This window comes from Molossus molossus, unplaced genomic scaffold (genome assembly GCF_014108415.1).
Source record: "Molossus molossus isolate mMolMol1 unplaced genomic scaffold, mMolMol1.p scaffold_m16_p_31, whole genome shotgun sequence".
NCBI classification, from domain to species: Eukaryota; Metazoa; Chordata; class Mammalia; order Chiroptera; family Molossidae; genus Molossus; species Molossus molossus.
The window spans coordinates 991,432-1,003,920 of NW_023425368.1; the positions used below are offsets into that span (position 1 = coordinate 991,432).

General features: G+C 60.3%; 1 protein-coding gene across 1 annotated transcript in view; it reads left to right on the forward strand.

Moving 5' to 3' along the window:
• Window positions 1-12,489, forward strand: part of SHANK2 (SH3 and multiple ankyrin repeat domains 2) — a 306,758-nt gene that overhangs the window by 24,297 nt on the left and 269,972 nt on the right. Inside the window, exons 7-8 of the mRNA XM_036281110.1 lie at window positions 4,953-5,069; window positions 10,307-10,384. Of these exons, the coding sequence (XP_036137003.1) occupies window positions 4,953-5,069; window positions 10,307-10,384 (195 nt within the window). The remainder of the gene's footprint in view (window positions 1-4,952; window positions 5,070-10,306; window positions 10,385-12,489) is intronic.

The following is a 12,489-nucleotide window of genomic DNA, read 5'->3' on the forward strand; positions in this document are numbered from 1 at the left end:
CCCTTCCAGGCGATCAGTCGAGGGTGCCCCCTGCAGGCCGACTCGGGAAGAGCGTGTTTTTGAGCTCATGTCTGTGAAGGATCTTGAAAGTTGTTACTCAGATTACCTTAGTGTTTTCTCGTGATTGCAAAAGAAATACCTGTTCAGCATGGAGATCTTTCAAAAAACAAAGACATATAAAGAAGGAAGTAAAAAACACCCCAATACTTCCCTGCAACCCAAGAACTTTGAGGGTCACCTGGCCATGTTAATTGCTCAGTCCCTGACCCAGCTCCCCCTGAGGGTCGGCGGCGGGTCTGGCTGTGTCGGGACTCCAGGGGCTCTGCAGTGAGCGGTCAGCTGCTCGGAAGGGGCCGGTCCTTGTTTCCAGGTCCAGGCGGCGAGTCGCACTCCCTACCTCCCTCTGAGAGTGTCTGACTCGGGGGTCAGCGAGAGGGTGCTCTGGCCTGGCTGTTGTGTAGCTCAGGTTGAAACTTCCTCTAGCGTTGCCTGGGGCACCTGAAGAGGGACTTGCCCTCCCCGAGCTTGTTTGCTGATCTCCAGTCAGTTGTTACAATTCAGAGCTCTCAGCACAGTTCACTGGGAATTCATTGAAACACTTGGCACCTAGGAAGCGCCCAGTGAGTCCTGGCCACGCCCATCGCTGTCTACATCACCCCTGGCCACGCCCACCGATGCCTTCATCACCTCTGGCCACACCCACTGCTGCCTGCATCACCTCTGGCCACGCCCATCTGTCATAATCACCCTCTGACCACACCCATTACTGTCATTGTCATCATTATTATTCAGCCATGCCCATCACTGTCTTCATCACCCTCTGGCCACGCCCATCACGGGCATCCATTGGCCACACCCATCACTGTCATGCTCCTCTGGCCACGCCCATCACTGTCATGGCCCATCACTGTCATCCTTACCCTCTGGCCATGCCCATCACTGTCATCCTCACCCTCTGGCCACCCCCATCAATGTCTTCATCACCCTCTGGCCACGCCCATCGCTGTCATTCTCATAGGTCCAGGTCTGGTTCTGTCCTAGGAAATGACCTCAAACAATCCAAGGCATTGACCAGTTTGCTCACAGGCCTTCATACAGATCTCATCTGATGTCTGCAACTGTTCCTGAAGGACGTCTATCTTCTGGTTGTTGATTATAGTTTTTTTTCCTCTATTGATTTTAGAAAGAGAGGAAGGGAGAGGGAGAAAGAGAGAGAAGCATCGATGAGCAAGAACATCGACTGGCCGCCTCCTGCATGCCCTCCACTGGGGATCGGGCCCACAACCTGGGCATGTGCCCTGACCAGGAATTGAACTGGCGACCTCTTGGTGCAGGGTCGACGCTCAACCACTGAGCCACACCGGCCAGGCTGCTTATCATTTTTATTGAAGAGTTTTTTTTGCTGATCCTCACCTGAGGATATTTTTCCATTGACCTTTTTTAGATAGAGTGACAAGGAGGGAGGAGAGAGAAACATCATTGTGAGACACATCCATCGGTTGTCTCCTGCACGACCTTGACCAGGGCCAGGGATTGAGCCCAAAGCCCATGTATGTGCCCTTGACTGGGGATCGGGCCTGAGACCCTTCAGTCCGTGGGCCTACGCTCCAGCCGCTGAACCTGCTGGGCCGGGCAAGGACTTTGGACTTGAGAGAAATTACGCAGGTTTCACCGCAGCTCCTCCCTCGCTCCCTCCCCAGGACCCCACCCCCTCCGCCCTGGGCTCCCGTCTCCAGAGCTCCCGGAGCCCTAGGGACTGGCTGGCTCCCTGCTGGGCTCCCAGGCCCCGTGTGGGAGCAGGGCGGCCAGCGGGCAGCCCAGGAGGACAGGGCTGTGTGTGTCCCTGGCTTGGCTGAGCGAGTGAGCTTTGGCACCACGTAGCCTCTGCCCACCACGCTTTAGGTTGGGGTTTCCCTGGTGGCCGGGGTGCCCACTGTGTCCACGGCTGAGCGGCCCCGGTTGACCTGGCTTGGACGGAGAGCCCCCGAGAGCCCTCGGCAGTGCCTAGCTGTAACCAGAGCAGGGGGAGGGCTTTGTGGGGAGCGGGGCACGCAGCTGGCTGCAGTATGGGTGGACGCCCCTCAGGTTTCTGGCCTCCCGGGGTGGGAGCCTCATGCTCAGGCCGGAGGTGGCCCTCTGGAGGCCCGGTCCATGGCCGCTGGCCTGATGACCCGCAGTGGGTGCGGAGGTAACGGCCATCTGTACCTTTCCAAATGAGGTCCCCGGGCCCGGGGCCCCGGCCACTGGTGGGAGGGCCAGAGCTTGGGAGCACCCCTCCCTGGCTCCTTTGCTGCGCTGTTGCACCCCACTCCTCCAGGGGCTGAGCCCCAAGGCCCAGCGGTGGGAGCTGCAGGGAGGTACCAAGCCCTGCTTTTGGGGTCTGCGCCTCACTGGCCTGGGAGGTCATCCCTGTCCCGTTCCCCACCTGCCCAGCCCCAAGCTGCCCTGAGAGAAACGGGGTTTGCCTTGGGCCTCCAGCGGGATTGAGGGCCACCAAGCAGCCCTGGCTGGGGGCCCAGGGAGAGGGGGTGCCGAGAGGAGGGGGTGAAGGCCCCGAGACCCAGATGGCAGAGCCGCCACCCTCTGCCGTGTCACAGCCGTGTTCCGTGGGAACGGCTGACCCAGGACCGCTCGTGTCCGGGAGTCACGCTGCGCAGGGCACGGGGGCAGGGCCAGGGCCTGGGATGCCAGGGGGCTCCCCTCTCGGGGTTCTTACGGTGACGCCTCTCAGGCCGAACCTCACAAACTGGTTGACCTGTGACATGGTCCCACAGACGGGCGGCTTAACAACAGACGCTGTCCCGTCCTGGAGTCCGAGGTCCAGGGGCCGCAGGGCTGGCTCCTCCCAGGCCTCTCTCCTTGGAGTCAGACGGCCGCCTTCTCCCCGGTCCCCCAGGGTCGTCTCTGTGTCTGTGTCCTGACCTCTTTTTTTTTATCCTCATCTGAGGACATTTTTCCATATTTTGTTCAGATAGAGCGGGAGGGGAAGAGAGAGAGAGAAACATCGACGTGAAAGGGACACATCGAGTGGCTGCCACCCGCATGACCAACCAGGGCCGGGGACAAACTGCAACCGAGGTACCTGCCCTCAGCAAGAACCGAACCCGGGTCTCTCAGGACCGCAGGCGGATGCTCTAACCGCTGAGCCAAACTGGCCAGGGCCACCTCTTCTAATAAGGACCCCAGACACATTGGATTAGGCCCACCCCCAGGACCTCATTTGACCTCAATCACCTCTTTAAAACACAGTCACATTCTGTGGTATGGGGGGGGTCAGGGTGCCCGGCTGCGCTGACTGGCGCCCTTCGGGAGAGTGGGTTAGCCGGGGCTCCGCGGTGAGGAGCAAGCGCCCCGCTCAGGGGGTTAAGGGGAAATAAAGTCACGCTCAGTCTTTGTGTCTGAGAAAACCCAGGCGTTGCTGTAGCTCGAGGGCTGGAACACTGTCGTCTCGACTGTGTGCGTGTCTGTCTCTGTCTCTCTGTCTCTCTGCCCCCCCCCCCCACTTTGCTCCCATGTAGTGACACCCCAGCAGCTCTGGGTTCTGTCATTTTCCTTCCGGCTGGAAGAAGGGAGGGACTTTGCTTTCTTCATTGTTCTGACAAATGTGCCAGCCTGGGGTCTTCCTGGGCCCTCTGGGGTCCCGGGGCACCCCCAGAGCAGCCTTATCCTCAGGCTGCGGTAAGAGGATCCAGGAATCGGGATCCCGTGGTCCCCGAGGAGAATGCAGCCGCCGCTGCACAAGGGGGCACGTGGGGGCTGGGCAGGTCCACCCGACGTCATCCTCCGCCCCAACGCCTCACTTACTGAGACCACTCTGCCACAGGCCGCGATATGTGGGTGCCCCTCGGGGTTTTAAAAACGACCCCACCTGGGAGTTTCAGCGTCTCCGCACCATCCTCCCTCCCCAGCTGGAGGACGTAGCTCTTCCTCGTGGGCCCTGCAAAGGTGGACGTCCCTCCGTCTGCTGTGCAGCCCGGCCCCCGCCCCCCGCCACGTGTCCCCCACGGCAGCCTGACTGTCCCTCCCGCCCGGGGCCTTCGTCACTGTCCATGTCGGAAGCGTTGGGTCAGGACCCTGTTTCCTGGCCTCCTCATCTCCTTGTCCAGGTGGTCACCGACATGGGGACGGGGGTGTCATGCCATTGGTGTCGCCCGTCACTGGCTGGCCTTCCTGAGGTGCCCAGGAGTGCGGGTGGATGGGGCTGGGAGGCAGACGGATGCACCTTGCTGCCCAGGGCCGCGCCGTGCCCTGGACCCCCTGCCTGGGCGGGGCAGCAGCCTGTCACTGTGTGAACTGAGTGGGAGGGGCCGGCCCTGCGCTGAGCACCACCCGAACCCCCGGGGTTCCTGACACCACGAGAGGCTCACGGAATCCCGCGAGAAGTGGGTTCTCCTTACCCGTGAACTGTGGGTGCACCGAGAGTCCCGGGGCGCCGGTGCAGGTCGCTCGGCCCAGTGGTTCACAAATCACACCGTCTGCCCTAGCCGGCCCCCAGGGGGGAGATGCTGGGGCTGCCTGCCTGCCTCGGCTGGGGTGCACTTCGAAGTGCCGGCCGCCCCAGCCCCGGCAGGACAGGTGGGCGTCTCTCCTGGACACAGCAGAGCGCGTACCCGCTTTTCTGTTTCATACCGCTCCCCGGGTGGGGTGGGGGAGCTCGGACCAGCCGGGCAGGTGTGGAGACTCCAGGTTGGCATTTCGTGGGCTGGCTGCTGAGACTGGGCACAGATGGGTGGTTCCCCGGGCTCTGGGCCGACGGGCAGGAAGGTGGGGGCCCCTGCAGACCCCGCTGCACAGCCAAGTACAAGTCCCACGCACCTTCTCCCCAGCCCCCTGAGGCTCGGGCGTGGGGGGTGCTGATGTGTTGGGGCCCCGGTGCAGAAGCGGGGAGGGCTGGTCTGCGCCCTGTGGGTGGCCCCGAGGGGTGCCCGGTCACAGCGTGGACTCCCTTGCAGGCCTGCAGGTACGGACACGTGCAGCACCTGGAGCACCTGCTGTTCTACGGGGCCGACATGGGGGCCCAGAACGCCTCGGGGAACACCGCCCTGCACATCTGCGCCCTCTACAACCAGGTCAGTGAGAGCGCCCGCGGGGCGCCCCCCCCCCCCCGCCTGGCCGCGCGGGTGGAGGGGAGCGGGCACGGGTTCCGTGAGGTGGATGCTGTACGGAGCGGAGTGGGGGTGCGGGCCTCTCTGCCTGGAGGAACAGAGGGCAGATCACCGGTTAGGGTGACCGCTGGGGGCCCCCGAGGTTTGTGCCGCTGCATGTCCTCTCCCCATCAGCGTTATCTTCGCAGTCCGAAGCAATGCTCTGTCTTCTGGGTGGTATCCCCAGCCTTTGATGACACCCCAGTCCTTCCCCAGTTCCTGGCCACCCCCCAGCCCGGCCCCTCCAGCCACTTTGGAATCCCACGTTGCTTCTTGCTATTAAACCCTGGAAAACTCCTACACACCCTCCAAGACCCATTTCAGATAGCCCGCCCTCACATAAGCCTTCCCTTGATGAGTCCCTCATAGGGTTAGCTCTGTTGCTAGCTGTGCTGTGCTTTGCAAGACCGTCAGGGTGGGTGGCCCAAGAGCAGGCCACTGTGACTTACCTGTGCTGTCTGCTGGCATCCCCTCTGCCTTGAGTCTCTTCTCAGGGTATGAACAGCCTTGGCTCATGGTCTGCACACTGCCTGGCACAGGAGAGCGTCTGAGCCTGCTGGGGTGGGGTAGCGTTTCAGCTGGGCTGCAAGCATTGCAGGGTGGGAGCTGGGGGTGGGAGCTGGCTCCCCCCGAGGGAGACGACCCCGTGGGAGTTGCACACAGCTGGGGTGCTCACGGGTGGGCCCTCGCGTTGGCACGTGAATAGCTTTGTGAGCCTGGAGACACCTTGCCCAGCTGCACTGGAAAAACACGTCACGGGGCTTGGCGGCGGCTGGCGGAACATCTGTGCCGACATGTGCTCCTGTCTCTTGCCTTAGAGAAGAAAACCTCCCTAATTGTCCCCAGCGGATCTCAAGCACGTTTGTCATGAAAACCAGCATAAGCATGTTTTCTGTCACTTGAAATAATGGTGGACAAGATGGGCTTTGAACGGGCAGGTGGTTTTCGTTCGAGGAGGTGGCCCGGTCTGGCCCTGTGCGTTCTGAGTTGCTCATGGGCCGGGGTGTGACTCACCTCACTGGGCCTGCTCCAGAGCGGTCCCCGCCTCTTGGCCGATGGCTCTCGGGACCCCTGCTGGGACCCCGTGCCTCGGCTGGAAGATGCCTCAGCAGAAGCTTCCGCGAAGGGCCAGGGGCACTTGGTCACGGCCGCTCCACTCTGCCGTTTGGGATGGATGCAGCCACAGACAGTATCAGATGGATGTGTGGCCTGTGCCGACGGGGCTTATCTGCAGAGCAGGTGTCAGGCGGATCGAGCCCGTGGCCCTAGTTGGCTCAGCCTGGGCGCAGAGGCTGCGTCGACGCCCTCTCCAGGCCCTCGGGACTGACTCCCGGCTCCCGGGCGGGGCCCCTTCGTCCCAGCGTGCCAGGGGCCTCTGCAGGTACTGAGAGCTGTCCCCCCTCCAGGTCCTGGGTTCCTGGGGCAGCTGCTGCTCCGGCCCTGTGACCCTTCTCTGCAGCACAGGTAGACGTGCCATAGGCGGTATCACCTGGTTTAGTCTCCACCTTGCCTGACTGCCCAGGGACCATGTGGAGGGTCATAGGCTCGAGGCGTGGTGGCCCCATGGCCCCTGGATGCCCTGGCCAGTTGGGAAGCCGGCAGGTGTTCTGAGATCCAGTCTCATGTGTCCCGTGTGCCCTCCCGGGGACGTTAGTGTGTCCACCATCCCCCTCCCTCAGGCCCTCCCCTGCCCACTGGGTGTCCCACTGATACAGGGTGAGCAGCTGGTCTGGAAGGCATCTTGGTGTGATTCCAAGAGGCATGCCCTCCGGGTGCTCAGGATGGTGGTCCCCAGCTCTGTCCAGCACACCCTGACACTGTGCCCAAGCCCACCTGTCTGTCCTACCTGCGTCACCAGTCTACGAACCCCTCGCTGTGCTCATCCCCCCTTTCCCACACGCCCGGGATGCATGTGGCTCCATCCAGCCAGGCTCAGTGCAGGCAAGAGACCCATCTGCACCTTAAGTAACAAGGGGCATCGCACAGGGCACGCTGGGGAATGGTGCTGAGGAGTAGACTGCCCTGGGTGGGCTCAGGGCCTTGGAGTCAGGGCAGGGTTCAGGGAATGAAGAGGAAGCTCGGGAGGTGCAGGGCAAGGAGATGTGGCAGTCTGGGTTCCATCTGGTTTAGATCATCACCGTGCTGGGCTCTCGGCAGCCTATGGTTCTCTTGGGCTCTGAATTCCCTCATCTGTCATATGGGGATAATTATACTGAACTAAGCGCTGAAGCTGAAAATGGAAAACAAACATAGGGTATGCCTGGCGCACGGTGGATGCTTAGTGAACAGTGGCTGTGACGGTGGTGGAGGTGGAGGTGATGATGGTGATGGTGATGACAATGGGGATGATGATGATGGTTTGATGGTGGTGATGGTGGTGATGATGGTGATGATGATGGTGGTGATGATGATGGTTTGATGGTGGTGATGGTGATGATGGTGATGATGGTGATGGTGCTGATGGTGATGATGGTGATGGTGGTGATGGTGATGATGGTGATGGTGATGGTGGTGATTGTGGTGGTGATGGTGATGATGGTGATGATGGTGATGGTGATGGTAATGATGGTGATGATGGTGATGATTGTAGTGATTGTGATGGTGGTGATGGTGGTGGTGATGGTGGTGATGGTGATGATAGTAGTGATGGTGGTGATGGTGATGATAGTAGTGATGGTAGTGATAGCGATGGTAGTGATGGTGATGATGATGGTGATGATGATGGTAATGATGGTGATGGTGATGATGGTAGTGATGGTGATGATGGTAGTGATGGTAATGATGGTGATGATGGTGATGGTGATGATGGTAGTGATAGGAGTGATGGTAGTGATGGTGATGATGGTGATGATTGTAGTGATTGTGATGGTGGTGATGGTGGTGGTGATGGTGGTGGTGATGGTGGTGATGGTGGTGATGGTGATGGTGATGTTAATGATAGTGTTGCTGATGGCCCTGTTGCTGCTGCTGATACCCCGCCTGATCAGGACTCCATATGGAATCTAAACGCATCCAGGTCTATGGATTGACGTGTGTGTCTAATTAGTTTTAGGCAGGCCTCACCTGCGCAGTTCTAATAAAACTATGGTCAGTATATTTCTCCTCTTCTCTATGAAATCAATTAACAAGGGCTCTGACTGTAAGCAGCAAACGGTGTCTAAGATGCTGGTTTTCCAGGAGCCCCAGGGGGTCGGGTGCCGATGCTTTTCTGCCCTGGATGATGAGGGGGGGAGTTTAAATACCAGAGGTTCCCAGGCCAGGCCAGCTTGTCTGCAAGATAAAAAATAAACCCGCCTTCTCGCAGCAGATCAGAGGAGCTGGCTTGTGTTCTGTCTCAGTGCCCTTTAAGTCAGGGTCCCGTGAGCACTTGGCAGCTAAGCGGCTGCCTCCACGGGGTCCTTGCAGGGTGATAGTCCCCAGAGCACTGAAGGCGAGCATCTCACCGAGCAGAAGGCATCCTCAGGTCTTTCCTAGGACCCCACCAGGCCTTTGGTGGCCGCTGTTGGTTGTCATTCCTCACACAGGTCAGGAGATGGAGGCTTGTTCCCCAGGAGCTTGGCTAGAAAGTGGAACGCTGGGCTTCCAACCCTGTGCTCTGTGTCTTCTCCCCCAGTCCGTGGAACTCCCCCCGTGAGCCCTTGACTGGTGGGGACGGGCTCCTCTGGGCACGCGGCCTGTGTGAGCCGTGGTCTTTAGGGAGCTGCCCTTCAGAGGTGCGGCGGGTCCCGGGGGGCCAGGTCCCACCCTGGTGCCATCAACCCTGCACGTCACCCTCTTTTCTAACCTCGTGCATCTTATCTCTTCTTAGAGCTCTATCTGCCTAGAACAGCTGTTTTCAAAGAATAATTTCCACTGGAAACGGACTCTGACTTACCGTTTGGAGTATTTAGTGACTCGTGTCTGTGACATTTAAGCAAAGCTCACCTCCATGCAATAGGAATGAAAGCACCTAGGAACCCACTCACGTCCTGTCTTCCACGCTCGGGTGTGGGGTGTGGGGGTCTGGGCACACCAGCAGAGCCTCTGTCCCCAGCAGCCCTCGTGGTGTCCTCGCTCCGTGTCCGTGGCCCACACTCCCGTGGTCCAGACTGTTCCCTATAGCGACCTCAGGCAGACCTGGCACCTTCTAGAAAACATTGGTGGCCCCCAGTCGGGGACGAACCTGCCCCCTGAACTCCAGCGGGGGTGTCAGGGGGACGAACCTGCCCCCCCCCGAATTCCAGCGGGGGTGTCTGAGCCTGGCCCCTCCCCACGGCGAACATGGACCCTCTTCCTTGTAGCTCCAGCTTGGAACCTGGGCCACCCACCTGTTCCCCAGGATCCCTTTCTTCCCAGGTCTGGTCATCTCCCTTCTGTCCCCCGCACCACGCTCGTCCCGCCCAGGCCCCTGGCGTTCCCCTTCGGACAGCTGTGTTCACTGCGCAGCCGTCTCCCTCCTCCCAGCCTTTGTTCCCTCTGACCCACTTCCCACTGCACACCCCGTCACTCCCTGTCCCCTGTGACGAACCCCCTCCTGGGACCCTGGAGGCCCTGGCCCCTCATCGGCTTGTCTTCCGCCCCCTCCCCCCACCCGGCTTCCTGCAGCTCAGCCCCAGGGCCTTTGCACTTGCTCTCTCTGCTGGGAAGGCTTCCCTGGATTGCCACGGGGCTCTTTTCTGGTCGCTGAGGGCACCTCCTCAGGGAGGCCTTCCCTGACCACCTGCCCTCGCTCTCCCTCCCTCTTGTCGTGTGCATGATCCTGGGGCGAGGGCGGTACCCGTGTGGTCGATGCTCAGCATTGACTCCTTGAGTGTGTGAATGAATGCGCTTTCCGGCTCTGTGTCTTCGTGCACGAGATGGAAATGATGCCCCGGGCGTCTGCGGGGGTGCCCAGAGGGTGGTGTGCCTCGGACCTCGACCATGCTCAGGGGGGAGGATGGTACTTTTGTTCAGGGAAGTGTCTCCGAAAAGCCACAGCAAGGAGATGCTTGGCGGCAGGCGATACCCGCCTGTGCTTCAGCCCTCACAGAACCGGGGCCCACTGCCGTGTCCACGCACGGCAGGCTCGCTCCCAGACGCAGCTGCTGCGCGGCTTCTCCGCTGCGGTGCGCACTGCGTTTCCCCGGGCGGCGCCCGAGCGCAGCCTCCCCGCCCCGCTCACCGGCCTCTCGTGCTCCCTGCAGGACAGCTGTGCCCGCGTGCTGCTGTTCCGGGGCGGCAACAAGGAGCTGAAGAACTACAACAGCCAGACCCCGTTTCAGGTAAGGAGGCTGCTGGGGGACCTGAAACCCCTGTGCGTGCGTGACGGCGGAGTGGCCTGGGGTCCGTGTGTGTTTGACACGAGGTCGGCGCGTGCCGTGGGGGACGTGGTCTGCCCTGAGCCTCGGTGTCCTCGAGCCCGAGCAGGTGACAGGTGTCCATTCCCCCCCAGGCTTCCTTCCCACCCGAGAGGCGGTGTGGGTGACAGCACAGTGAGGACTGGGCGCTGCCCGGGCTGCGTCCCGTGGGCAGCTGTGGGCAGAGCTGGTTCCGCTGCCTGGCCCTTCACCGGGGACAGAGGCCTGAGACACTCACGGGCAGGAGGCTGGTCACCTTCTGCCCCCACGGGGGCTGCTGTCCCGCAGCAGAGGGTGAACCAGGGCGCTCCACGGGGATGCGTGAACCAGGGACCTCATTTCTTTTCAAGGGTGGCGGAGCGTGTGCAACATCAGATGTACCATTGTAGCCACTTCAAAGTGTAGACCTCAGGGGCCATGAATACATGACACCTCCGTGGTGGCTTCACTCCTGGGAGGTTCAGAACCTCTCCATCACCCCAAAGACAACCCCGTGCCACTAAGCAGCCACTTCAGTTTCTCCCCCCGACCCCGACACAGCCACCACCCCACTTCCTGTCTCCGTGGAGTCGCCTTGTCTGGGCATTTCGTATAAACGGGGTCACACACCGTGTGGGCTCCTCCCACGGAGCAGAACGTTTCCAGGCCTGTTGGGTTGAGTGTGTGGTTCCCTTTGAGGCCCGGTGCCCTCCCCTGGTGATGCCATGGGGCTCGTCCATCGTGATGCTGCTGACCAGGTGGTTCTAGGTGAACACGCGCTGAAGGCCCCTAAGTTACATCTGCGCCGGGGTCCTCACCACGGTCAGACCCTCCATTCGAACTGAACATCGAAGGCACGTGTTTAGAAGTAATGTTTCCTTCTTCTTGCATTGAAAGGCGTCTTTGGAACTGGCTGCTGAGCGTATTTTACTAACACTCTTCTTAGCCCTCCCTGGTTTATCCACTGTGTTCTTCCACATTTTGTAATTCCATTAGCTATGGGCTTTGATGTGTTTTTTTAAAATGTTTTTATTGATTTTTTAGAGAGAGAAGAAGGGAGAGAGAGGTAGAAACATCGATGTGAGTGAGAAGCATTGATCGACTGCCACCCGTACGCCCCCTACTGGGGATCGAGCCCTCAACCCAGGCATGTGCCCTGACCAGGAACCGAACCGGGACCTCTCAGTCCATGGACGACACTCCATCCACTGAGCCACACTGGCCAAGGCTGGGCTTTGATGCTTGAAAATGAACCAGTTCAACCTCAAAACTATCCTGGACATTAATAACACCACCCAAGAGTGCTTAGTGACCCCTACTGGGCACTTGGACTGAGTCTCGAACCTGCGGTGTGCAGATGTTAGTGCCAAATGGGTGGTAGGCGTGAGTCCCTGGGCGCTGCTGGCTCTGTTGCCCTCTCCGGGCTGGCGACGAGGGTGCCGGGGCCCCGCACTTCATCGTGGGGCCGCACCTGCCCCTTTGGGCTTGGCTGTGGGTTGCTGGTCGTGGTTCACATGTTTTTGTGGACCAGCATCAAGTAGTACGTTTCATTAGGCCCTTTTAAAAAAAGTCGAACTGTGCCCTGGCCGGTTTCGCTCAGCGGTTAGAGCGTCGACCTGCGGTCCGGAGAGACCCGGGTTCGGTTCCCGCTAAGGGCATGTACCTCGGTTGCAGTTTGTCCCCGGCCCTGGTTGGGTTGTGTGGGTGGCAACCACTCGATGTGTCGCTTTCACGTCGATGTTTCTCTCTCTCTCTCTCTCTCTTCCTCCCACTCTATCTGAACAAAATATCGAAAAAAATGTCCTCGGGTGAGGATTAAAAAAAAAAAAAAGTCGAACTGTTGCTCAGATTGCCCAGGGCCAGCTCTCCGGCGAGGAGGGAGAGGCGGTTCTGACTGCGGCCGGGGCCGGTCGCTGCCGTGAGCTGCTCCCGGACCGTGAGCGGCGCCCGGACCAGGATCACTGTGGGTGGCCTCCCCGTCCATCCGCGCTCCTGTCCCTCAGCACAGGGCCTCTGCGTGCCCCCACCGCAGCACCAGCTCTCGCCCAGGG